This window comes from Bombyx mandarina, chromosome 23 (assembly GCF_030267445.1).
Source record: "Bombyx mandarina strain Sakado chromosome 23, ASM3026744v2".
Lineage (NCBI taxonomy): Eukaryota > Metazoa > Arthropoda > Insecta > Lepidoptera > Bombycidae > Bombyx > Bombyx mandarina.
Window position 1 is genome coordinate 16,007,212 of NC_143229.1, and position 27,332 is coordinate 16,034,543.

General features: G+C 42.3%; 1 protein-coding gene across 4 annotated transcripts in view; it reads left to right on the forward strand.

Annotated features, from left to right (window-relative positions):
- Positions 1-27,332, forward strand: part of Asator (tau-tubulin kinase asator) — a 62,483-nt gene that overhangs the window by 30,754 nt on the left and 4,397 nt on the right. For 3 of the 4 annotated variants that reach the window (XM_089737340.1, XM_089737342.1, XM_089737343.1), the window contains 24 exons: positions 5,237-5,307; positions 6,986-7,071; positions 8,960-9,024; positions 9,449-9,587; positions 10,055-10,205; positions 10,879-11,020; positions 12,126-12,198; positions 13,067-13,196; positions 13,271-13,410; positions 13,998-14,195; positions 15,013-15,093; positions 15,629-15,802; positions 17,290-17,370; positions 18,466-18,553; positions 18,961-19,044; positions 19,656-19,724; positions 20,172-20,260; positions 20,920-21,021; positions 21,349-21,474; positions 22,126-22,291; positions 23,720-23,865; positions 24,603-24,750; positions 26,198-26,297; positions 27,148-27,222. In XM_089737340.1, coding sequence (XP_089593466.1) covers positions 5,237-5,307; positions 6,986-7,071; positions 8,960-9,024; positions 9,449-9,587; positions 10,055-10,205; positions 10,879-11,020; positions 12,126-12,198; positions 13,067-13,196; positions 13,271-13,410; positions 13,998-14,195; positions 15,013-15,093; positions 15,629-15,802; positions 17,290-17,370; positions 18,466-18,553; positions 18,961-19,044; positions 19,656-19,724; positions 20,172-20,260; positions 20,920-21,021; positions 21,349-21,474; positions 22,126-22,291; positions 23,720-23,865; positions 24,603-24,750; positions 26,198-26,297; positions 27,148-27,222 — 2,724 coding nt within the window. The remainder of the gene's footprint in view (positions 1-5,236; positions 5,308-6,985; positions 7,072-8,959; positions 9,025-9,448; positions 9,588-10,054; positions 10,206-10,878; positions 11,021-12,125; positions 12,199-13,066; positions 13,197-13,270; positions 13,411-13,997; positions 14,196-15,012; positions 15,094-15,628; positions 15,803-17,289; positions 17,371-18,465; positions 18,554-18,960; positions 19,045-19,655; positions 19,725-20,171; positions 20,261-20,919; positions 21,022-21,348; positions 21,475-22,125; positions 22,292-23,719; positions 23,866-24,602; positions 24,751-26,197; positions 26,298-27,147; positions 27,223-27,332) is intronic. The other variant, XM_089737341.1, reaches the window with a different exon arrangement.

Consider the following 27,332-nt stretch of genomic DNA (forward strand, 5'->3'; position numbering starts at 1 on the left):
TATATCCTATAGATTCCGAAAGGCTCGACCGATTCCAATGAAAAAGGTTACATGTTTGTTAAATTGACCATTTTTTCATGATGAAAATCTTTTCTCACCTTTCTTCACACAAAATACCTTTTGATATATTTATCATTGTTAGGGAAAAAGGCTGATGTCTGACCAAGCGGAAACTCAGGGTCTCAACATCAAACCGACCGTGTCCTGGCGTTACAGACTTTACATGCTATTTACGTATTTCTTTATTATCCCGGATAGTTAGCGGAGTCTGATGGTCTGATGTTGGGTAAGCACCGAAGCGCATTAAGGTGATTTTTTTTATTGCTTAGATGGCTGGACGAGCTCACAGCCCACCTTGTGTCAAGCGGTTACTGGAGCCTATAGACATCTACGACGTAAATGCGCCACCCGCCTTGAGATATAAGTTCTAAGGTCTCAGTATAGTTACAACGGCTGCCCCACCCTTCAAACCGAAACGCAATACTGCTTCACGGCAGAAATAGGCAGGGCGGTGGTACCTACCAGCGCGGACTCACAAGAGGTCCTACCACCAGTAAAAAACTTCCTTACTTGACACTTATCGTTATATTTTGGGTAAATCACACTATACCTATATTTATAAACTATAGCCTATGTGTTATTCGGATGTGTAAGCTACATTATTGTAGTTTCATCAAAATCCATCCAGTAGTTTTTGCATAAAAGTGTATTAAACATACATTTAAGTCGTCGTGGCCTAACGGATAAGACGTCCGGTGCATTCGTGTTGAGCGATGCACCGGTGTTCGAATCCCGCAGGCGGGTACCAATTTTTCTAATGAAATACGTACTCAACAAATGTTCACGATTGATTTCCACGGTGAAGGAATAACATCGTGTAATAAAAATGAAACCCGCAAAATTATAATTTGCGTAATTACTGGTGGTAGAACCTCTTGTGAGTCCGCACGGGTAGGTACCACCACCCTGCCTATTTCTGCCGTGAAGCAGTAATGCGTTTCGGTTTGAAGGGTGGGGCAGCCGTTGTAATTATAATTGAGACCTTAGAACTTATATATCAAGGTGGGTGGCGCATTTACGTTGTAGATGTCTATGGACTCCAGTAACCACTTAACACCAGGTGGGCTGTGAGCTCGTCCACTCATCTAAGCAATAAAAAAAATTAAAAAAACTACAAAATTTTCGCGTTTATAATATTAGTAGGATTGTCTTCAAATTTGGTACACAGGGACTTAGCTTTCCATTGCTGGCATTCACCAGTGACGCTAGTCACTCGTCATTAAATGGGCTGTATACTCGTCTGCACTGGCAATAAGAATCGGCTGCTGCTAGATTATTTTAAACTAAATAATACACATTGTATGCGAACAAAGAGACGCAAGGAGTCCGCAATATACGACGTGTCTGCATCTTAGGACCTATAGATAACCTCTTGGTCCCTTTTATAATCGTGAGGCGTTGGGAGCTGGTCCCCGCCAGTCGTGATGCACAGATCCGACAGTTTATACTCAAGTGAGTTTTATTATTAGGATCGGTTCTGGCGGATTGTGGACGTAATTTTGAGGTGTTTTTTTTTTTCTTCGGTGGGTGGACGAACTCACAGCCCACCTGATGTTAAGTGGTTACTGGAGACCATAGGCATCTACAACGTAAATGCGCTACCCACCTTGAGATATAAGTTCTAAGGTCTCAAGTATAGTTACAAGTGAATAGTGTGAAAGGTTAGTTGGTTTGGCGATCATTTGTAATTAAAGGTGCGTTTCATTTGGTATCAGCATCAAAGGTTCGATGTTTTTAAGTGAACTTCAATTAAGTTTACTCCGTTCGAATAGCTGAAGAAGTATTTTTTTTGTAATGATATATTTTTTCTAAATATTTAAACTTTAAATGGCTCTCTTGTAAAGTTGCAAAAATGTCGCTTCAACCAAATAGCCTTTCACCCCTTCGACTTAGAGCCACTTTTATCGTTAGTAGGCGCGTTTTTTTAATACGCTTTTATTAGCTTCAGACGTATGTACGTTAGTATGTAACGGAATCTTTGAACATGATTTTGACCCCCTTCAAAACGTCCGATTAACTTGAAATTTGCCATACATATTAAGGACCGATGACAATTTTTTAAAAAAATATGAAAAAATTGAAATTTAACTAAAAAATGAAAAATAAATAATAGTTTAAAAAAACTTGATATTATCAAAATAACCCTTCTACTCATATCTGTTCATAAAATATTTATAACTACTGATACCGTGCACCCCACGCTTTTTTAACAATAACATCATTGTTTCTTACCCTATTTTTAATTTAAACTTTTTAAAAAAAAATATTCTTAGTTGGATTTTCAATAAATGCGTATTTTTTAAGTTTTTTTAAACTATTTTTTTTTTCATTTTTTAGTTAAATTTAAATTTTTTAATTTTTTTTAAATATTGATATATTTTTCATGAGCGACCGTGATCACTATGATCAGATGCCCCGTGCTTGCGTACAAAGGGCATAAAAAGAAAAGTAACTGCCTTTATGTTTGAATTTTAAAATCCCTTGTCGATTTCTAGATTATTGAGCTTTTCGTTGTTAAGTAACTAATTAGGGTGCTATTTAATAGGTCTAGATTCGGATTGGGTCACGATAAGCTTGGTATTTAGGAATTCTATAAAGATTCCATTGTTCTGGGATTGCGTGTGCGGCCACGAGTAGGGCGATTCCATACTGGCGGACTATCGAGGGCTCCACGTGGATAACCAATGAATTTCATTGTAAAATCCAAAAGGTATTGTTAGGTTAGGTTCAGTGACGGATTTGCAGTTTCGGCCGCTCTAGGCCCCAAGCCATCAGCCGCCCCTTTCTCAGCATCCACCATATAGACTACATAATGAAATTACTTTATTGCCAACTTTTATCTAAATAGAACTAGAAATTTAGAAAAAAAAAATAGTTTTATTTCGCAAGAATATGGTACATAAGTTGTTACAACTAGTTATTTGCTCTAATATACTCTGCCAACTTGGCATACTTGGTTATGATAACTTTTACACGATTGTTATGAACTTTCAACACTTAATTGCGAGTTAAATATTTGAATATCTAATTAAACACAATTAATTTGTACGAAGCTATTTGTTATCGCAAGTGCGGGTGGGAAGTGTGGGTAAAAGTATAAGTTTTTTGACACGATTGGGGCCGCCATAGGCCCGGGCCTGCCGGGCCTTAAGGTAAATTCACCACTGGTTAGGTTATGGTGGGTCATATTCTAAAGCCCAAGTAGATAACGTAGTTTCTTCTGTTTCTGCCGCGACACAGCCGTTATTGAACACATCCAGATATCAACCCTCGCTTCGGATGATTGGCTTCATCTTCACGATACGAGATTCTGATGATTAAGCGTCCTGTGACCACGGCAATTGAATTTTCTAGGTCATATTAAGGATCCATTAAGCAAAATCGGTAGATAACTTTCGATGCCTCGATGAACTTCGAGCTGGTTGATTAAGGCACTCTCTTCTACTGGAGGTCGTCTGTCGTTACAGTTCTCCTTATGTTGGAAGCCGCTGCACGGAAGAGGAATCCATGTCGCCATCCATCCACAGTTCAACCATTCAAAGTTCAACAATCGCCAACATACATGTTGAACTGTAGATGGCAATTATTAACGCCACCGTCCACGTTTTTTATTTTTTTATTGCTTAGAAGGGTCGACGAGCTCACAGCCCGCCTGGTGTTAAGTGGTTACTGGAGCTCATAGATTTCTACAACGTAAATGCCGCCACCTACCTTGAGATATAAGTTCTAAGGTCTCAGTATAGTTAAACGACTGCCCCGCCCTTTAAACCGAAACGCATTACTGCTTCACGGCAGAAATAGGCAGGGTGGTGGCCCTTAGCCGTGGAAGTCAATCGTGAACAATTGTTAAGTACATATTTCATAAGAAAAATAGGTACCCGCCTGCGGGATTCGAACATCGGTGCATCGCTACATACGAATGCACCGTACATCTTATCCTTGAGGCCACGACGTCGTTGACCACAGAATCGAATCCACAATCACCAATTAATTAATGTTCGTAATATATCCATTATCTATCGACAAATAAACATATCGTCTTGTATTATCTAATTGGAGTTTATTGGTTGATATCGATATTAAATTGTGACATTTGTAGAGATAACGACACACACACGGTGCCATACATTCATTATTTGGTGTATAGTCAGTGATGGATTTACGCTTGATGCAGCCCTGTGTTAGATTTATCGCGTCGTTCTTAATGTTCGAATAAATTTTATTATTTTTAATCCAATATTTTTATTTGAAAATTTAAAATAACTTTATAATTTTTTTGTTCGCGGAAGTCATTCGTGAACAGGAGTATTTTATTCGTAAAATTGGTACTTGCCTGCGGGATTCGGGCACCAGCAAAGTCGCATCTCTCGATACGAGCAAGAGTCGTTAGGGCAGCTGTTAGACCACACCCTTCTCCGTTGAGAGGAGCTCGCACATTTATCCTGGTGGAAAAAAAAATGAGTACACAAGCCGTCTTTACCTCACCTCGAAGGCTCCGTCAGCCGGGCGTCCTTAGCTGTGTGTCTGGTTGCAATGTTTACAGCGGACACTCCCAGCCCACTGAGTTTCTCGCCGAATCTTCTCAGTGGGTCGCGTTTCCGATCCGGTGGTAGATTCTGCGAAGCACGGCTCTTGCTAGGGTTCGTGTTAGCAACGTCGTCAGGTTTGAGCCCCGTGAGCTCACCTACTAGTTAAGGCTACGCTGAAATAGCATCTCAAGGCTCTCACTTTATGTAGAAAAAAAAGGACACTTCCTTACCCCGCTCGGGTTCTGACCTCGGGGGGACCGGGCGCTTGGGCAGGAGTACAGGACAGTAGTTTAATGGGTAAAGCCCTAAAAGTCAGCCTTGATCCGCTCTCAACATTTGCGAATCGTTCAGTCCCACATACCCAAGTGCCCTATAGGCGCGGGGACCTCGTAGGAGGCTCATACCACGACCCAGAAAAAATTAAATGCAATCATAACCTTCACACTTCAACGATTTAATAAATACTTCGTTTAATATACTTCGTGAGCGAAATGTGTCTACATGTTTGCGAATTCTGAACACAGGCATTCTCGCATCGCTTGAGACGAGAGCACAACGCGTTATACCTCAATGACTCCAGTCTCCATACCGCCAACGCTCAAGATTGAATAAGCATTTTGTAGTTGTAATGACGTTTTTTTTTACAGGGAACAGGAACCTTGCGAGAGGCAGTCTTCCTTCAAAGAGAAAGCGCCTCACCAATCTGATAATAGATCTGGTGAGTGTTTCTATTTTTTTTTATTGTTTAGATGGGTGGACGAGCTCACAGCCCACCTGGTGTTAAGTGGTTACTGGAGCCCATAGACATCTACAACGTAAATGCGCCACCCACCTTGAGATATACGTTCTAAGGTCTCAATTATAGTTACAACGGCTGCCCCACCCTTCATACCGAAAAGCATGACTGCTTCACGGCAGAAATAGGCAGGGTTGTGTTACCTACCCGCGCGGACTTACAAGAGGTCCTACCACCAGTAGGTAGTATTTATTCTTGAGGTGGAATAGAATGGCACCACCTCATCTTTGGGTGTTGTGAAACGGTCTTTATACGAGGATACTGCGATAACGGACTTTTAGTTGGTGGTAGAAGGAATTCTTAAACTAATGGTGTGTGCAAGCCCTTATTTAGTAAATTCGGAAGCTCATGTCCCAATTTGGATGGAGGGAATCAAGCTGTTGAATCTATAGATTCCGATAACTGAAATTAAATAGGCTCATTTAGTTTTAAAGTAAATCGTAAAGCTTTAAGGTAAATGGAATGCATCCCATGTACCCAATAAAAAAAACCCCATCTGATTGATAATTAAAATGTTATGAGATATTCGAAATTACTTTTACGGTTTCTTCTAGTGTTTTTATTTTTAATATATCATGAGATGAAAGGGTATTTGGTTTAAGCAACATTTTTGCAACAAGGAGAGCAGGAAGTGGTAAATTTGAAAAAAATATCATAATACAAAAAAAATATTCCGCTATTTGATTTGTGTAAACTTAATTGAAGTTCAATTAAAAACATCGAATTGTTGATGCTGATCATACCAAATAAAACGCGCCTTTGACAAGACAAGATAAATTCGATGCCTCCAATGAACACTACTCTAACTCCAAATTCGTAGGTTTACAGGAGGAGAGCTTAAACGAAAAAAGTTAATAAATATATCTGCAATAATAAAGATTTTATGGTTTTTTCTTGTGTAACTAGCTGATTTACTCTTGCTTCGAACCTCATTAATAATGAATTTGTAATACTTTTAAAATAGTGAAGCGATTTGCGTGAGAAACGAAAATTTCAAAGTTTTGAGTTAGAGTAGTGTTCATTGGAGGCATCGAATTATAACACAACAAAGATAAATGTCGCGTGTTAAGCGAAACGTCGCTTAAACCAAATAGCCCTTTCACCCCGCGATATGTTATTATTTTTGACGTTCCGAAGACGCTAGATTAAACCGTAAAAGTAATATCAATTGTGTTTGCGACTCGTGAACACCGAAGAATTATAAGACCTTATTATTTGTGAAGAATTAAATCAGGGAGATGAATGGAGGCAGCTGGAAGAGGTCTATGTGTCACACGCTGATCACGAACCCGACGACGACCCGGCTTGCGACGAAGGGCTCGACGAGCAAATTAACCCACAGACACAGCTCACTGAGTTTCTCGCCGGATCTTCTCAGTGGGTCGCGTTTCCGATCCGGTGGTAGATTCTCTCAAGCACGGCTCTTGCTAGGGCCCGTGTTAGCAACGTCGTCAGGTTTGAGCGCCGTGAGCTCACCTATTAGTTAAGGTTAAGCTGAAATAGCCTCTCAAGGCTATCAGCTTAGATAGAAAAAAAAGGTCTTTGACTAAAAAACCACGATTGATTCGAGAGTTTTTAAATCTGGTCACGTTATTCGCAGAGTCTTCGACTTCGTCTGCCGACACAGCATCGCAGGGCTCCGGTTCTGCCGCTCCGGTACAGCGTCAAACAAGAAATGAACCACAGGTGAGGGCTTTTCGCGCACTCATAATTATTTAACGAGGGGTGAAAAGCTGTTTGATTTCAGCGAAACTTCTCTTAACACCTCTTTTATAGGTGGTAGGACCTTTTGTGAGTCCGCACGCGTAGGTACCATCACCCTGCCTATTTCTGCAGTGAAGCAGTAATGCGTTTCGGTTTGAAGGACGGGCAGCCGTTGTATTGTACAAACTGAGGCTTTAGAACTCATGTCTCTAAAAAATATTATATAATATAATAAAAAAATAATTTAGTATAAGGAAAAAAATGTCGAAATTAACTTACAATTTTTTTATGAATAAGTAATTGAATTTTTGTAAATAAATGACAGCTACTGCTCTTGTTAGAAAAAATGCGAATTCTTCCAGACTGAGCCTGGTCTATGACAGCTATTAAGGCTATTCGAAATAAGGCCAGTGGAAGTAGGTTGAACGAACTAACCTCGTTTGGAACCTCTGGGTCTGCGGAGGGACTTCAGCTCCTTCTGTATTTTATACCGTATGTTCCCTGGGGTGCTCTGAGGAATTGTTCGAGATGATACCGTCAACTCGATTTTAGCATCGCACCGCCCGCCATCGGAGTAAAGTTCATCCATACTACCTGGAGCCACTGCGGTCATCCACAGTGCGTTTCCAGAGGTCTTGTTTGCCACGTACCATCCGGCTTTATAATGAGCTCCACGGTGTTTCCCGAGCGCTATGACAGGCGAGGCTATAACGAGGCTTGTGACGAGTATTAAGCGGTAGGCAGCGTTTTGGCTCTGCTCCTGGCATTGCGTCCATGTCCTGTCCACGGACGACGGTAACCACTCACCATCAGGTGGGCCATGTGCTCGTCTGCCTACAAGGGCAATAAAATAAAATAAAACTAAAGAAAACGCCTGATTGCTTCGCAGCAGAAATAGGCAGGACGCACCCGTGCTGGCTCACAAGACCCTCTGCCACTAGTAAAAAACCTTGAGTTTACGATGGGCTCAAATTTTATTGCAAAGCCTTCATCGTTATTCATGTATCGTCACATGTATGTGTTAATTTCCACGCACCGTAAAAGGTAATAATTTTAGTGTCCTTTTGAATTTCATTGAAACTACACGTGCTTATTTTGTTTGTGTCAGGTTATCCGTGCGTTAGTGAATCGCAACAGGAACGTGCCCAAATATCCTCCGGGGGTCATAATAACCAGACTCGATTAGGGTTGAACGTAATTACTTGTTGGTTAGCCGAGATAATTGAAGCGTGTTTGTGAGATTTTGAGTGCGAACCGTCAATAGATCGATCATCTATTAGTGCGTATAAAGTGCGTAGCGTCGGAATACCGACTATTGTGTGGTTTGATTATAAGTATCATCGACCTTTATAACGTTTTTAATAAGCTAATAACATTTACGAGTATTTTGCTGTGAATTTAGCATTTTTTTTTGTTTTTTTTTTTATTTTTTATTTGCTATATTTATTTTCGCATTAGACATACAAAGCGAACGAAACCGCGTGTCGTATCTAGTGACATATTCAATAGTGGAGAAAGACGCTATTAAAATTGGATTGTCGCGATATTATGAAGTCTATGGAACAAACTGCTCTGCAGATAATGCAGTCTATCGTGTCTGTAAGTTTTAAAGGTTTATAATTCTGACATATCGATATAAACAAAAATTGATCGTTTTTTTGTTTGTTTATATTGTATATTCTAATCATACATGTGATTGTGATGGAACTTGGTACAACGTTTATCGGCAGGCCCGGTGAACAAGCTCACCATTCACCTAATGTAAAGTGGTCTACCGCGAATCTGCTGTGGGCTTCAGTTTCGAAGCCGTAATACAATTTGAGGTGTTCCATCTACCACCAGGTCCACCATACTTTATTTTTCATTTCAGAGGGAAGTGCGGCGTGAGGAAGCCGCCAGCGCCCAGCCCCGCATCCAAGCCAACCCACTACTAAGGTACCACCAGCTCCTATCTTTAATAACAGTAATAACCAGTAATAACTAGTTAATAATTAACAGTAATAACAAGCCTTAGGCAGCGGCCTTGGCTCTGCCCCTGGCATTGCTGAAGTCCATGGGCGACGGTAACCACTCACCATCAGGTAGGCTGTGTGCTCGTCTGCCTACAAAGGCAATAAAAAAAACCGGGAACAAATGACCCACGGTCACGATTGACTTGAAACTTGGTATCCATTTAGAAAATACATGTACTTAATGGATAGTTTATAATATTTATATGAATGTTGGACTCCCTAATAATAATGATAATAAATATTAATGTTAATTTTAAATGCCCAGCGAAGCGGGCGAGTACGGCTAGTACCTAATAGTACTATATAAGAGGGCACGTTTTATTAGCTTCGTCTGTTTGTTCGTTGAGGTCCCGCACCCTACCGAACTTCGGCGGTCGCGTGTCGAGGGAGGCGTCCCGCTGCGACACGTCCCGCCGCGCGCACCACATCACGATGGCCTCCGAGGACCTGCTGCAGCCGGGACACGTCGTCAAGGAGCGATGGAAGGTCGGTGCACGCGGTCACCCAACAGGTGTTGCCGAAACCCCCCCTCTTACAGCTGGGAGGCAGCCGCCACATAGTTGATATAGATATAACCAGTATATACCTTCATTACAGCTCTTACAATGACATCTTCCAACGTAATGTTCGTCGATATCTATTATGGTCCATGGTTTAGCTAAGTCCTTACGGGTAGGTGAGATCGCAGGCTCAACCTGAGAGAGTTTGCTAACACTGGCCCTAGTAAGAGCAGTGCTCCGCAGAATCTACGACCGGATTGGAATGAAGACCCGCTGAGGAGATCAGGCAAGAAACTCAGTGGGTCCTCGACTTCATCATCTTGACGACTTGCGTACGTGTCGGGGAGGGATATACACTCTAAAATTCTAGTATAAATTGTCGGTCTGATGACCAGATTTACCAGGGTGCAACAACGAAAAAAAGTTAAAATTTCAATTAAATCACATTTCCAGGTGGTGAAGAAGATCGGAGGAGGGGGCTTCGGCGAGATCTACGAAGGTCTGGACTTGGTCACCCAGGAACAGGTGGCTCTGAAGGTTGAATCGGCCCGACAACCTAAACAGGTGCTGAAGATGGAGGTGGCCGTGCTGAAGAAACTTCAAGGTGAGTCGTGTGGTCCGTACGTGACGCACGGTCCCGACCTGTTAGACAGCTGTTACATGATGCATATGAGGCTCCGACCTCATATCTCAAGGTAGGCAGCGTACAATACCAAATAGACTGCCTTTTCTGTCACTATAGTCAAGGTTTCAGACATCCGGACGTCCTGTGACAATTGTCGATCATGGACATCAGCAATGTCAGCCAAACCTCTGCTCTGTGAGCTTCGTAGGAGTTTTTGAACGTTCTCGATAGCGTAAAAGTTAAATCAACTCAACTGATGGTAGAGCATGTTGTGAGTCCGCACGGGTAGGTACCACCACCCTGCCTGTTTCTCCCGTGAAGCAGTAATGCGTTTCGATTTGATGGGTGAGGCAGCCGTGGTACTGTAATTAACTGAAACTAGAACTCATATCTCTAGGTGGCGGTATTTACGTTGTAGATGTCTATGGGTTTCGGTAACCACTTAACAGCTGGTGGGCCGTGTGATCGTCCACAAAAAAAACTCGAATTTGTATGGAGTTGGACCGTTTGCCGCCAGGGGTGCTATTCCAACTGCATACAAATTTTAGTTAACTTTTACGCTATCGAGAACGTTAAAAAACTCGCACCAAGCACAGTGTAGTTAACGCGAAACGTATCTAATTATTATAATTTCTGACCGCCGTCTTCTCAGGCAAGGAGCACGTGTGTCGATTCATAGGCTGCGGCAGAAACGCGAGGTTCAACTACGTCGTGATGCAGCTTCAGGGCAGGAACCTGGCCGAACTGAGGAGAGCTCAGCCGAGGGGGGCGTTCTCCCTCTCCACTACTTTAAGGTGGGTCCCTGAATCGCTTAAGAGGGCAGTATCAGTTTCAACAAGCGACTCAACTGTCAACAACAACTCAGATACTTCAGTTTTAACTGTTCTACTGTAATCTATAGTAATATTATAAAGCTGAAGAGTTTCTTTGTGTGAACATGCTAATCTCAGGAACTACTGGTCCGATTTGAAAAATTATTTTAGTGTCAGATAGCTCATTTATTGAGGAAGGCTATAGGTTATATAACGTCACCAATGCAAGCGGAGCACCAATTACGAATGTTTCAAAATCGGGGTATTTTCCTTTTTGAGAGGTTAAAGTAAAATATTTCATTGTCTACGTAAATGAAAGAGGCGGGTAAAGTTTAGCGTTATGCCAAAGTAACTATTCCACGCGGACGAAGTCGTGGGCAAAAGCTAGTGATATAATAATAAAGGAAATAAAGTAGACCATGATAAAATTTTAACAAAAAAGAAAATCGACTTTGATTTTTGATTTTTAAATGAGTATGTCATCAATGTAGTCGAAGTCAGTTAAATATGCATCTGTAAATACGCACTGGTCAGATCTTGGTACAATTTCAACATTGAGAAGCACCAGGATTTTTCTTCTTTAATCATATTCGCGTGCTTCAGATTGAATAAACAATAAAATACTTGCGTTTTCTGTTATATGTATAAGTTTTAAGATTAAGAGAACATTTAATGCCTTTTAAAATTAATATTAAAAAATAAACAGTAAACAGTATTAATGAACTATACAAAACTGAACTCTCTTTTTACTCAATGACAGTCTTCACTCCATGATGCTGAAGAAAAAACCAATTTTAATAATAAAGGTTTTCCTTACTTACATACATGGCGAGAAAGTCAGTGGGCTGTCACAAGGAGTATTCGTTTGTTATTCGTTGTCTTTTTTTTATTTGATTTTTTTATTGTCTTTGTTACTGTCAGGACCAGATTTGTATAAAATAATATTGCAAAAGATCAATAATAAATTTCCCGAAGTGAAGCTAGGGCGGGTCGCTAGTATTAAATTAAATCAATTTCTTAGTTCTGATTTGTTGGCTAACTGTGGTTTTTGTAATTTTAAGGTGCGTTTTTTTTGTTTCTATTTCAGATTAGGACTGCAAATACTCAAAGCTATAGACTCAATACATTCGGTCGGATTTTTACATAGAGATATTAAGCCGGTAAGTGTTTATTTGTCGATCGATAAATCGTCCGCGGCCCGATGGGCGAGACGGCCGGCGTACTTTCGCTACGCAAATCGTGTGGCTTTTTTTAAAGATACGTATCAGATATATGATCGCATGCGGTATTGGCTATTTTGGCCACAAATGACGTAATCAAAGTTCGGTAAAGCTATTCGAAAATTTCTGAAATGATTCTAGTATTATCACTCAATGTTTGATTGAACAATGAAGGCGACATGTCTGTTTGTGTCGATTGCGAAGAAAGGTTTTGGACTTTGACTAACAGGTTATTGAAGTCGTCTTGGCCTAAAGGATAAGACGGACGGTGTATGTGTACCGAGCGACTGTGCCGGGGTTCGAATCTCGCGAACTGCTACCAATTTTTGTAATGAAATATGTACTTAACTGATGGTAGTGAATGGACTCGAACCCCCTACTCTGATCGGGTTCTGACTCCGGACGGAGGTCGGATGTCGAGTGAAAGAGTGCAGGGAAAAGTTGCTTAGAGGGTGGGGTCCGAAATTCCATCCCTTGGCCTGCTGTCCGCTCCCAACATCTGCGGACTATCCAGTCCCACATAACTCGTAGAATCTCGTAGGACCTCGGAGGAGGTTCGGCCCCGGCCTGGAAAGAAAAGTTCGCGAATGACTTCCTTGATGAGGGAACATGAAATTTTGTAGTAAAAACAAATACCCGCCTGCTAGTCCGTACAGGTTAGGTATCAACCATACCGCCCAGCTCTCTATGGCAAGGCAGTCATTTCTGATGCCGGTTGGTGATGATATCGCTGTCCATTTGAGCAGCTATCCTAAGCTTGGATCCTCTCACCTTCCCGCATAAACCCCTGAGTTCCTTTTGTCTTCAGAGTAACTTCAGCATAGGTCGTCACCCGTCAAACTGCCGCAAGGTGTATATGCTGGACTTCGGCCTGGCGCGGCAGTACACCACCAGCAACGGGCAGGTGCGGCCCCCCAGAGCGGCGGCCGGTTTCAGAGGTAACGGCGTCGCGTGATGATGCTCTAGTCTGATATCCTGACCGGGTAGTTAATTAGGAGTCGTCAACTTCCAGGCACCGTGAGATACGCATCGATCAACGCGCACAAGAATAAGGAGATGGGACGTCACGACGATCTGTGGTCTCTCTTCTACATGCTGGTGGAGTTCGTCAACGGGCAGCTGCCCTGGAGGAAGATCAAGGACAAGGAGCAGGTTCGTTGGGAGGCTAATGCCACTGAGACGAAGACAAACCCCTGGAACTATAAGCTTTTTTTATTTATGGCTTAGATGGGTGGACGAGCTCACGGCCCACTTAGTGTTAGGTGGTTACCGGAGTCCATAGACATCTGCAACGTAAATTTAGAATATACTAAAGTTAATGCAAACTTAATATTAATAGGTCGGAAAATGTATTTTGGAAGGATTTTGTGAAGATGGAAAACACGTCATCTCGGATCCTCCCGATCCACTAACGGTGCCTTACCTCAAGCACCGGTCATCGTTTTCGCCGAACCCGTCGCTTGGGCTCGGCGAGTAAACTAACCCATAGACACAGCCCACTGAGTTTCTCGCCGGATCTTCTCAATAGGTCGCGTTTCCGATCCGGTGGTAGATTCAGCGAAGCACCGCTCTTACTAGGGCTAGTGTCAGCAAATTCTCTCAGGTTTAGCCCGTGAGTTCACCTGCTCGCTCTAGGAATCTAATATAACAAACTAAAAAAGTAGAGGGGTCACAATATTGGAGCAGTCGAAAAAAACCTGGCGCTTGACTTCGACGAATAAATAAACTTTTTTGAACAGGTCGGTCTGATGAAAGAGAAGTACGACCACCGCCTCCTCCTGAAGCATCTCCCGTCGGAGCTGCGCCAGTTCCTGGAGCACGTCCAGCAGCTGGAGTACGCGGACACGCCGGACTACGCCATGCTGACGTCGCTGCTGGAGAGGTGCTGTAAGAGGAGGGGCATACGGGATTCCGACCCCTACGACTGGGAGAAAGAGGTCAGTTTCCCGTGAACGAATGTTTGTTGTTTTTAGTTAGGTAGAGATTAATCAGCTGCATTGATCCTTATGGCTGGGGAATAGAGGTCAGTTTCGTGTACATGGACTGCGGTTAGGGTTGTCAATGGGATAAATATGTCAGTTTTCCGTGAACGAATATGTTTGTTATTTTTAGTTATGTAGCGTTTAATCAGCTGCACTGATCCTTATGGCTGGGGAATAGAGGTCAGTTTCATGTATGTGGACCGCGGCTAGGGTTGTCGAAGGTAACGACTATTGTACTTTATTTAATGTATACTTTTAAATCGATTGAATAATTGATATTTATAAATAAATTTCTGTGAATACATGCAACAAAAGAAGGATAAACACAGACGTAGGTAAAGTTAGGCAATCCAATGTCAAAGTTAGCCAATCCAGGCAATCCAATGTCAGTCATGGCAGTCAAAGTGTTAATAATGTTTTTGCCTCATTAGATGGTTTGTAACGCGTAGCCATCATCCGACACAAGATATTTGACAGATATTTGATTGTGGGTAGGACGTCTTGTGAGTCCGCGCGAGTAGGTACCACCACCCTATTTCTGTCGTAAAGCAGTAATGCGTTTCGGTTCGAAGGTTGGGACAGCCGTTGTAACTATACTGAGACCTTCGGACTCATGTCTCTAGGTGGGTGGCGTCATTTACTTTGTAGATGTCTACGGGCTCCGGTAAATACTTAACACCAGGTGGGCCGTGAGCTCGTCCACCCATCTAAGCAATAAAAAAAAATCCTTTGTTTTGTATATCTCTACAGACTGTTGTTAATTAATTTGCAGGCCGTCTGCGTGTCCCGGACGCGAGCGTCCGTCCATCCGGCGCCGGAGCATGCGCTGCCGACCGAAACGCAACCGGACATTGTGAGTCGCACGCAGACCTACAAACATTCAGACAGGACCACGTGATAATGTTTAATCATTCAAACGTATAACGCTTGTATATTATGTTTGGTATTGACCATTTAACGATACGAGACCTGTAACCTCGGTTGCCGAGTTAAATTTCAAATTGCTGTTAAAAAAACATGATTGTATTCGAAGCCATTTTAAAAGACATAGACACATCGATTGATGAGGTGGTGTCGTTAAAGCCCATAAAGGCTCAGAATCGTGGCTTCGATTCCCACACCTCGCAAACGTTTGAATCTTATACAGATTGAGCGTACTGTTGCAGCGGGTTTCGCCACTTAGGTTTTAAAAAATGAAAGATTAAGTTACGGAGGTCCGATGATAGTTCCGCGCACTGATTCAGAGTTGGAAGTCGACCGCGAAATATCCTTCATAGTTAGGGTTATAACAGTACGTATGTGTATCAGTCTATGGCAGCTAGAGTACCAGGGTTTCTAATCCTAACGAGGTCATGATGTGAGGATTGAAGGGTGGACCACGCCAACAGAGCCGGCGGCGTCCCGACACAGAGCTGACGGCGGCCGTGGCGACGGACACGCAGACGAACCCGCAGAAGGACAAGCCCGTGGAGAAGCGGGCGTCCCCCGCGTCCCCCGCTTCCCCCCGCCACGCAACGCACGCGCCGCACCCTGCCCACGGACCGCACCAGCACAACGGCTACGTGAGTATAATACCTTGCTTCCCGTTAGTCGTCGACAGAATTTGCGGCTCCCACCTATCGGAGTCCTAATGGTAGCAGGCGTATAGCTACTATAAGCCGCGCCAATAAAGAAACGAATCGAAAATGGCGTCTATGTACTGTATGCACGCGAGTTCATGTCCATCGGGGCCAGAGGCGACCCGCGGAGGACAGCTCACCCCATCCCCGCCCGCCTCCCCGCATTTGTTTGACGTCGAGTGTTGTCCTTGACGGTTGTGACGCGCGCTTATCGATATATCGATATCGAAAATTTACGCAAACTCTATTGTGCTATTTAACCAAGACTACTCCGCTTCCAACAAGTTCAGGTAGAAAAAAACCTACTGAGAAAAGATACATACTAATTCCGACTCTGATCTGTCGGTTGTCTTTTCATTTGATAGTGATTGAATTGGAATTAAAAAATATTTTTCTCTATTGGAAATAAATAAGTAATTACTTATCACATTCATTTTATTTCATAATTTGCAAAATTACCTTACGTTACATTAAACCAAATTGACAGCTGTTGACTAAATCGGTAGTTATTATCGACATTACCATAATTAACTAGGTTACAGCACCACCGCATTCCTCAGGATGGACATGAACTCGCGCGCCTACTGTACCTGCACTGACATATGGTAGGGTCAACAAATTAGAAAGAAAAAGTTGTTTATTTTAAAAAAACAAATGAGAATGTAGGACTTTACTTTGGTGCCCTGGCAGAGGGGGAGGTGTCTCATCTGGGATGCAACTTACGTAGACACTTGCTGCCAGTCATCTAAGACACATAACTCGAAAGTGAAAAAATTCGAACTCAACAACAAAGTCAGAACTGATAATTTTTTTGCATGCAGTACGCGCCGTGTGCGACTGAAGACAGCAATAGTTTAGAGTGAGAGCGCATGATCGCCGCCGCCATTTTTTATTCGTTTCTTTATTGGCGCGACTTATAGCGTCTTCTTTGTCCTATATCCCTGAACAGTTTGAAAGATAACTGCTATATTAAACAGTTGAGACTTCCATTACATCTATTTTACTTATTTTATTTTTATTAGGCACACAATACACATCACAAGCTAAAAAGATACATAATAAATAATTATGTCTTGCAACATAAGCCAAGTGCAAGAGTAAGCAAGACAAGTGTGCTGAGTTTGTACACAATGTTCCTTACAACTATACCACAAAACAACATGATAACGAAAACTAATTTAACTTGTAATATAAGGAAATCATTTTATTCACAATATACAATTAAACAATGTAATGTACTATTAACATGAAGGATGCCCTTGAACATTTTTATAAACGTAACTAACCTACAAGTAAAAATATCCAACTCAGTTGATGACTTTGCCAATCATCCCTCCGAGTGTCGCTTAACATCAAGCTCGTCTTAGATAAATCGTTATGCGACGTTTTATAAATTGTTATTTTTGTGTTTAATTATTTTTTTCTCGTAGTCCACCACCGAGAAGCCGACCGTGGAAAAGGAGGTGGAAGTCAGAACGACACCAGCGCCCTCACCTGACAGACATGCCAAGGTTATTTTAAGCATATTTAGCATTATAATCTCGTGATGAGACAAAACGAAAATGAGGTTGGTAAGAAATGGATGGATTGCGTGAAAGACGATATGGGTAAGAGAGAAGTGAGCGAAGAAATGGCATATGATAGAAGAGTATGGAAGGAGAAAACGTTGCGCCTACCCCAGGTGACTGGGAGAAGGGCAGGAGAATGATGATGAATGATAGCACAATAATCACTGTTGGAATCAAAAAAAAATTTGCGCTCATGACTAAAGGTCTTAGTAACCAAATATAAAATCCCTTCAAAAAAAATTTTTTTTGTGCTCAATGTATGGCAGTTTGATATACATTGACGCGCGGGTGGGCGATATACGAACTCACTAAAATGACAGGTGCTTAGTTAATTAATATCGTTTTCCGTTCAAAGCTTCGGCGTTAGAAAACTGTATGAACACCCAGTATATAAAAAATTATATGTGAGAAAGGGTATTGGACTTAAACGACAAAAATGTCTCTTAAACCAAATAGCTTTTCACCCCTTGATCTGTAACTGTTTGTTTGTTTGTTGACGTCGTTTGTCTCGCTTAGTACAGTTGTTGTTCGCTTTTTAATAATTTTTTATGTCGATAACGCGCGATTCCCTCAACAAATTCAGCCTTGACCTTGCTGTTGGTCTCAGAGCGATAAGGGCTACTCCCTATGCTGATAGCCTTGAGAGGCTATTTTAGCTTCACCCTAACGTGTAGGTGAGCTCATGGGGCTCAAACCTGACGAGGTTGCTAACACTGGCCCTAGCAAGAGCAGTGCTTCGCAGAATCTACCACCGGATCGGAATACCCATCCACTGAGAAGATCCGGCGAGAAACTCAGTGGGCTGTGTCTGTGGGCTAATTTACTTGTCGAGCCCGACCGTGACCGGTGCTTGAGGTATCTAAAAGCACCGTTAATGGATCGGGAGGATCCGTAATGACGTGTTTTGGGCGACGTCGACTGTTTACCATTCGGTCTACAGGATCGGGTATGACTACTCCCGATTAAGTAGTCATTCTATAAGACACAAGCTGATTTAAAAAATTGTACTGTAGTGACATTTCACGTTTCGTTTTACAGCAAGAGACGAGTAATGCGGCGCTGACCGCGGGCGCCAGGCCGGAGCGCCAGAGCGTACCCCCGTGCAAGCCCAGGCCCCCCGCCCCCGGTGAGTCCCCCCCGGAGCACCACACAAATGCTCACCATGAAAACCGTTTGCTAAGTCCAAACTGAGAATTCAGTAAAAAATCACATTTTATTTTTATGGCATAGATGGGAGGACGAGCTCACAGCCCATCTTGTGTTAAATGGTTACCGGAGCCCATAGACATCTGCAACGTAAATGTGCGACCCACCTTGAGATATGAGTTCTAAGATCTCAGTATAGTTACAAGGTGGTGATGCCTACCCGTGCGGACTCACAAGAGGTCCTACCACCAGTAAATATACTTGATCGAGTTAGTTGTCGTTTTGTGGACAACGCAGCGGAACTACCGTACAATTGTGAGTTAGACTTCGTGTTACGTTGCGCGGTTAGTACTAGCGGCCGTTGTTAATGTCGGTCCCCTCGTGCAGGAGGTCCGACCCTGGCGCGGCTGCGCGTAGTCACGGCACCGCCCACCTGCGTGCAGGACCTCGCGCACACCCCGCCCACGCCCGGTAACTATACACACACACACACATGCAAACATAAACATGCACACACACACCATTCTCATGCACACATGCACACTAACACCCACCCACCCACACACTCACATGCATTCATAAACATGCACACATTAACTAAAACACCAATTTACACATTAAGACAAATAAATTCGTTATGATACGCAATTCACTGGCCGAGAAGACATAAAGATTCATTCAGTAAAACACAGACCCACACACTAAAGTACATAAATTCACTCAGTAAAGTATTAAAATGTACCCATTACAGTACATAATTTCACTCACTAGGGTAAATAAATTCACACACTACAGTACATATATTTGCTGACTATTTACATAAATTCACTTACTACAGTAAAAAAAAAATCACTCAATAAAGCATTTAAGTTCATCGACAAACAACATCACCGTCATCTATCTACATCACTATCCGAAAGAATATAATGTCAATAATACAACGCGAGAATGAATTTTAAATTATTTGCAATTAAGACATACATTCACTTACTAAGAGACAAATTGTGAGCCACGTACAGACTCAGACACTCGGTAAAGATCAAGGACCTCTTACGGGCTCATGCTTATATTTATATTCCCAGGCGAAGCGGTCAGTCCCAGGATAGTGGCTGACGTTGACAGCATGCATTCGGACACGCATTTCAAGCGCGGTGAGATGACATTAACGGTTGTTTTTTATTAATATTAATTTCGTACGGCACCCCCCATCTTTATAGGGGTGGAGGGTTGCGGGGGAAAGGCAGCAACGCTGATGCGGTGATCCGCCCCATCTCAGTTTTGCCGACAAGCAGCCCAGCGTTTTGGTTTGAGACGCGGGACCTCAAGTTTTTTTTTCTTTATTGCTTAGATGGGTGGACGAGCTCACAGTCCGCCTGGTGTTATGCAGTTACTAGAGCCCATAGACATCTACGACGTAAAAGCGTAAAAAGTTTTAAAGTCTCAGTATAGTTGCAACGGCTGCCCTACCCTTCAAACCGAAACGCATTATTGTTTCACGGCAGAAATAGGCGGGGCGGTGGTACCTACCCGTGCATGGCTCCGGTATATATAGCGCCGGCTGTACTAGTCCAATTCCTGATCGAGTTTCTGTCCTGCAGCAGGGCGGCGGGCGGCCCGCGCGCGCGCCGACCAGAGCTACACGCAGTTCGCCGTCATGGACGACGAGAACGTCTCCGCCCTGCAACAGGTACGTCGTCGACGCCCCGGGCGCTAGGACACCAATGCTTTTAATACGCTTTTATTAGCTTCAGACCTATGTATGTTAATATGTAACGGAATCGTTTGAACATGATTTTGAACCCCTTCAAAACGTCGGATTAACTCGAAATTTGGTATACTTATTAAGGACCGATGACAATTCAAAATTAAAAAAATATATTGAAAAAATTGAAATTCAACTAAAAAATGAAAAATAAATAATAGTTTAAAAAAACTAACAAAATACGCTTTTATAGAAAATCCAACTAAAAAATAGAAAATAAATTTTAATAAATTTGAATTAAAAATAGTGTAAGAAAGCGCCCCTAGCGGCGAAAAAACGAAGGAAAGTTAAAAAACTCGCACTAAGCATACAGTTCGATTTGGCCCCGAATGACATCACATACAAGCAAGTTTTTTTTTTGAAAAATGATAACTGTGTTACCTTCTATATTGGAGGGGAGTCTGGTAGGACCTGGGCATGTTCAATCGTAAATATATTATATATTGATTGGGGGGCTCCTAACTGATAAAACCCTGAAGTCAAATACGCTTTTCGGGGCTTAGGTCGTTACAGCGCCATCTGTCTGTATACCGGTTGTCGCACGATACATAAATTGAATTTTTTTTTTGTGTACTTTCCGACAGGTGACGAAGGGTGGCGCTCTGACGCTGGTCTCGCTGTGGAAGTCGCAGTTCGACGACTCCGAGGAGACAACCGACAACGAGTGGAAACAGGAGCAGTTACAGGTCAGTCAGAGACACTGAAGTAGACCACTTGAGGTTCGGTGAGCTGTCCACTAAGCTGATTTATTTATTGCTTAGATGGGTGGACGAGCTCACAGCCCACCTGGTGTTAAGTGGTTACTGGAGCCCATAGACATCTACAACGTAAATGTGCCATCCACCTTGAGGTATAAGTTCTAAGGTCTCAGTATAGCTACAACGGCTGCCCCACCCTTCGAACCGAAACACATTACTGCTTCACGGCAGAAATAGGCAGGGTGGTGGTACCTACCCGTGCGGACTCACAAGAGGTCTTACCAACAGTAAATTGACTGCGTTATTGTCCCGCAGTCGCCAGAGCACCGCTGCGGGCGCGTGTCGAGCTGCTCGCGCACGCAGCCGCAACACTCACAGTCCGCGCACACGGCGCTGCATCAGCAGCAACCGCCCCCCGCACCGCCCGCCCCGCAGCCTCCGGTACGTGGCGCCCCACTGTACTGCATATGGTCTAAATAATCATAAAAGAAATTACATCATTTTTTTATAATCGACCGACTGCCGATTTTCTGGACTGTGTATGCTCTAAATATTCACAGAAGAAATTACATTAATTTTTTTTACAATTGACTGACTGCCGAATTTCTGTACTGTGTATGATCTAAACAGTTATAGACTTTTGCACCTTAAGCTCATCGTAATGGGGGTTATAACAGTGTACGCTTTTCTACAAATTCAATAAATCAAATCGAAATGTGAAAGGCTATATTTTTATAAGCAATATTTTTGGAACATTACAAGAGAAACGTTTAAGGGTTAAAATTTAGAAAAGATATCTTGACAAGAAATATAATAAAAAAAACTTCAGCTATTCGAATGGAGTAAACCTGATTGAAGTTCAATTAAAAATTAAAAATTAAAAAAAAGGGACCTTTAATTACAAAGATAAATGTCGCCTAAACCAAATAGACTTTCACCCCTCTAAATAATCCCCCTGAATTGTTTTAGGCATTTTGTTTTAGACTGTCTTAAAATTTAACATAAGCCGTAGACATGGCAATAAGAATGCTGCTGTCCACCTTGAGACATGAGGTCGAACTCTTTTACAAGCTATGTTTTCTGTTTCGCCAGGTGCAGCCGGATCCGCCTCCTCCGCCGTCTCCTCCTGTCCCAACGGTGCGACCGCCGGCTCCCCCGCGCCCCCCTCCCGCCCCCCGCTGTCTGTACATCCCGGGAATCGACGCCTACCCACGACTGCAACCCACGCTGCCGCGCTGCTGGTCGCTACCCGCAATAGGTCAGTACTGAAACTTCAACTTCAATTTTATGACGTCACAAGTCAGTAAAGCGGGCTCAGTAGTGTTTTCGTATGCCACGTACTATCCGGCTTTGGAATGAGCTCCCCTCCACGGTGTTTCCTGAGCGCTATGACATGTCCTTCTTCAAACGAGGCTTGTGGAGAGTATTTAACGGTAGGCAGCGGCTTGGCTCTGCCACTGGTTTTGTTGAGGTCCATGGGCGACCGTAACCACTCACCATCTGGGCCGTATGCTCGTCCGCTTACAAGAGTAATAATCGATTCTGTATCTGTATCTGTAATAATCGATGATGTTTAAATTAATCTTATATCTTTAAACGAGCAATTCTTGTATATAAATATATATATATAATCTATCTGGATATACTATGAATATGTAATCTGAATCTCGGAAACGGCTCCAACGATTTTCATAAAATTTAGTATACATGAGATTTCGGGTGCGATAAATCTATCTAGAGCTAAGATTTATTTTCAGAAAATGTTTTATTATTCGAGTTTTCAATAATCAACTTTATCGATAATTTTTGATTTTTTTTAAAATGTTTGGGCTTGATTCTTTTGTTTTTATATTTTTGAGCGCAATCGATATGATACTTGGTAGGTAATTTTGTTAGGAACTCACCGAAAGTCTGTGTCTTTGTAGTCATAATATTTTGTAGCACTAAAGTCCTGGAGTGGCCACTCCTGTCTTCTTTCCTTTTCTCTGGATAAAACACTTTCAGTTTTTTAAGTCCTTAATTAGCTGCACTCAATATTCACTACTTTTTCGCGATCGCACAATTTTGATGCGCACGATTCAAACTCGAATTTCAAGTGTCATTGATATAGGAGGGGAAAGAGGCGGGACTATATCGATGCGCTCTCAGTTACGTTCAAAAATATTAATGCTAATTATCCATTGCAGGTAGCGTTAACATAAAATAACCAGTTCATAATTTTTTTATTATTCTGTCGGTAAGATCGAAAAATATTATTCATATTTCATCGTTTTATCAATATGTAATTCGTATTTAAATACAATTTGTAAAGAATACAATATACCAACAAAAAAAACCTATATCTAGTTACTAGCTTTGGTCCGCGACTTCGTCTGCGTGGAATAGTTACTTTGGCATAACGCTAAATTTTACCCGCGACTTCATTTACGTAGAAAGTGAAAATATTTTTGAATAATAGAATGTTTAGGAACTATTTAAGGTGTTGTATATATAAATAGCCTTATAGCCTTCCTCAATAAACGGGCTATCTAACACTAAAAGAGTTTTTCAAATCGGACCAGCAGTTCCTGAGATTAACACGTTCAAACAAACAAACAAACAAACTCTTCAGCTTTATAATATTAGTATAGATTATCAAAACACAACCTTATGGCTCTTGTGTTAAGAGCTATTCCTGTGTCGTCAGGTGAGCACATCAGGTCGCTGAGCGCGCCGCTGGTGCAGCAGGCGTCGTTCGACGGCGTCGGGTACCGCGTGGACGTGATGCGAGGCGTCGCCGCCAGGATGACGCGCGCGCCCGCCACGCCGCCGCCGCGCGCACGCACGCTGCCCGTACGTAGTCCTCGCTGCCGAGGGTCGTCACCATCACCTTCTCTCACACAATCTTGCTCCGTCTGTTTCTGTCTCTGACGGTTTTTTTATTCCTTAGATGGGTGGACGAGCTCACAGCCCACCTGGTGTTAAGTGGTTACTGGATCTCATAGACATCCATAACGTAAATGCGCCACCCACTCAAGTTCTAAGGTCTGAAGTATAACGATACGCTGTAGAAGAACATTGTGAATCTAGCTCTTAGTAAAAGGAGGGTAAACCCTGTCTTTGTGCACGAATTAAATATTAATGACGTCACTATACGAAATTCGAGCGCGAAGTGAAAGTGCTCGAGACATGGGGTGTATTTCGTAGTGTATACAGTACGACTGCTCCACCCTTCAAACCGAAACACATTACTGGTTCACGACAGAAATCGGCAGGGTGGTAGTACCTATCCACGCGGACTCATGAGACCTCCTACCACCAGTAAACCAGTTTATATCATACTAGCGAGCTGCCCTTGCTTCGCTTCGGAAACTGTAATTTATTATTGATTTTACCACTATTTAATTGATGTTATTATACATATAAACCTTCTTCTTCAATCACTCTATCTATTAAAAAAAACGCATCAAAATCCCTTGCGTAGTTTTAAAGATTTAAGCATACATAGGGATATAGGGACAGAGAAAGCGACTTTGTTTTATACTATGTAGTGATTTTTATAGGTGGTCGTAAATTAGTGAAACTTTCAGAGTCTGTCGAGTTCGTCGATCAACTCCGCGCCCGGGGCTGAAGTCCGGCCGGCGAAGCCCTGCGAGGCGGAGGGCGCCACGGTCTCCAGCCGACTCGAGATCCGGGTCAGGCCGGCCCCGCACGACAGCGCCTCGCCCCACCACTCCGGTCAGTAGAGCACAGATTACACCCGAATTATTTTTAATCGATTCTCAGGAAATAATGGCACAAACTACGGCATAAATGAAATCTGTACAAGATCCGAACAAAATGTGGACCATCGCTGTATTTATTTCTTGATTTATTTATTACACTTCATGTAAAATTTACATTGGCAGACTTAATGCCTAAGGCATTCTCTACTAATCAACCAAAGGTAGTGCAGAGTAGATAGTGGTAGGTGCAATGAAATTTATATTAAGTTACAACACTTATATACATACATACATACATACACACAAACACACATACATACATACGTATTGTGTTCAGATACTAGCTCGGTGGAGGATGTTCTGTTTGTTACTAAACTCCTCATCTCGAGTTCAAATAAGTATCTGTGTACAATACATAATCGCTGACAATTAGGACTTTTTGGCGGGAACGCGAGGAGTGAAGTTGTGTGATTTGTTTTATTTTGTCTATTTAGTGTTTCTTCAGGTTTAAATGTGTAGTAACGGTGGTTTATTAACTGTTTAATATCTGTGAAAGTGCACAAATGTGGGAAAATGAAACAAAGCCGCTGGACGTAGCTTCTCGGGATCCTCCGAAAAGTCCACTGAAAAAATCTTAGTAAATGACCACCATTTTACTGAGATTATATTTCATCCCATATCATCTCATTTCATATCATTTAATTTCATCCCAGTTGATTAATATCTCAAATTAATCATCTTCATTTCATTTCACTCCATAATATCATTTTTCATAAAAATATGAATATAAATTAAAATAAGACATGACTTAAAGGTCTCAGTTACCAGGTCATAAAATCCCATTAAAAAAAAATCTGACAATTAGATTTGTTTTAGAATAGTATTTAAAACCTTTAAAACTCTTTAGTTTTAAAAACACAGATTTTTCTTATACGTATTCACTCACCATTCAGTACCTAGAGTAGTTTCTTGCATAATTAATTTATTAAAAATATTAATTGAAAAAGAAATGAAAGGCTTTAAATGTTTTTTTCGTAGTATATTACAGAAAACACAACTAAGTCTTTTATTGTCCAATTATTCTGGAATATTCCATATCATTATAGATATACTAGCCGTACTCGCCCGCTTCGCTGGGCATTTAAAAATAACATTATTATTTTTTGTCATTATTATTAGGGAGTCCAACATTCATATAAATGTAAGCCTATCCATTAAGTACATGTTATTTCTACATGGATACCAAGTTTCAAGTCAATCGGATGCACGGTTCAGTAGTTATAACGGAACATCCGTAAAAACCACAGTAGATTTATATATTAGTATAGATAAGAGGCTTAGAGAAACAATTTTTTATCATTATTATTTTTCTTTCAAATGACACACACCCTGTATTATTATGCTAAGGGAATTGTACAGCGTGATGTTTTATGGTATATATATATTTTTTTTTATTCCAGTTAAAATTCACTCTGTAGTGTGCGGGGGCGAAGGCCTGAGACCGAACCACGAGGAGGCGTCGGTCTACTACGACGCCACAGAGCACCAGAGAGATAAACGGTACGCTCATAAAACGAGTTAGTGAACTCGGCTATCGCATCAATATGGGTTCGATTCTGGACACTGTTGTTAGACTTAAACAAATAGTAGCCTTATTAGCAAATTGCCTATTTGGTAAGCGGCTATTGTCGCCTGTTAAGAATGCCAGGGAATAAGGACACGTCATAAGCACAGTAACATAGTTGAAGAGAGTTCAAACCGGAAGGGTGATGCTGGGGATCAAGGTATGTGTGGATCTCTTTACCCGGTGGCGGGGGAATCGCAAGTCGCACGGGTAGATCACAACACCATTACCTTCGCAAAGCAATCTTATATAGCCATGATACGCAAATAAGACTTGAATCTGATGCTGAAAAAAATGATAGGTCCCAAATAGTGTATGTGAATGTTATGGTTCCTGAGTAACGTGAATCTCCATGACGACCTGGAGCTTGACTCAGTAAGAATCTACAGTCGGCATCATTGCGCCACTTTGAGAAGGCGGTACGACATGAAAACCCTCTTGTCATGGCCGCCGGTAATTACATACCCGACCCTATGGACCGAATGGTCCCGACCGTCGCAATAAACACGTCATTTCCTCCCGATCCACTAACGGTGCTTTTAGGTACTACAAGCACCAGTCACCGTCCTCGTCGAACCCGTCGCTTGCGACGAAGGGCTCGGCTAGTAAATTAACCCTCAGACACAGCTCACTGAGTTTCTCGCCGGATCTTCTCAGTGGGTCGCGTTTCCGACCCGGTGGCAGATTCTCAACACTCCCCGTTTGAGCCCCGTGAGCTCACCTACTAGTTAAAAATATTAATGTTTTGTCACGCACCCTGTATATGACAGCTCGGTCTGCCCCCAGGTCCTCGACACGCAGCGTCGAGAAGAGCCACAGCCCTGCCGTGGAGCGCACCAAGCTGGACTCAGTGCCTGACAGGTGCGTGCACGGTGTAACTTCGTTATCACGAAGCTATAGAGACAATGTCAGTAAAATAACCCAAAGGACTGTAAGGTCGGAGTAGCAGCGGACAGACACACTGCTCACTG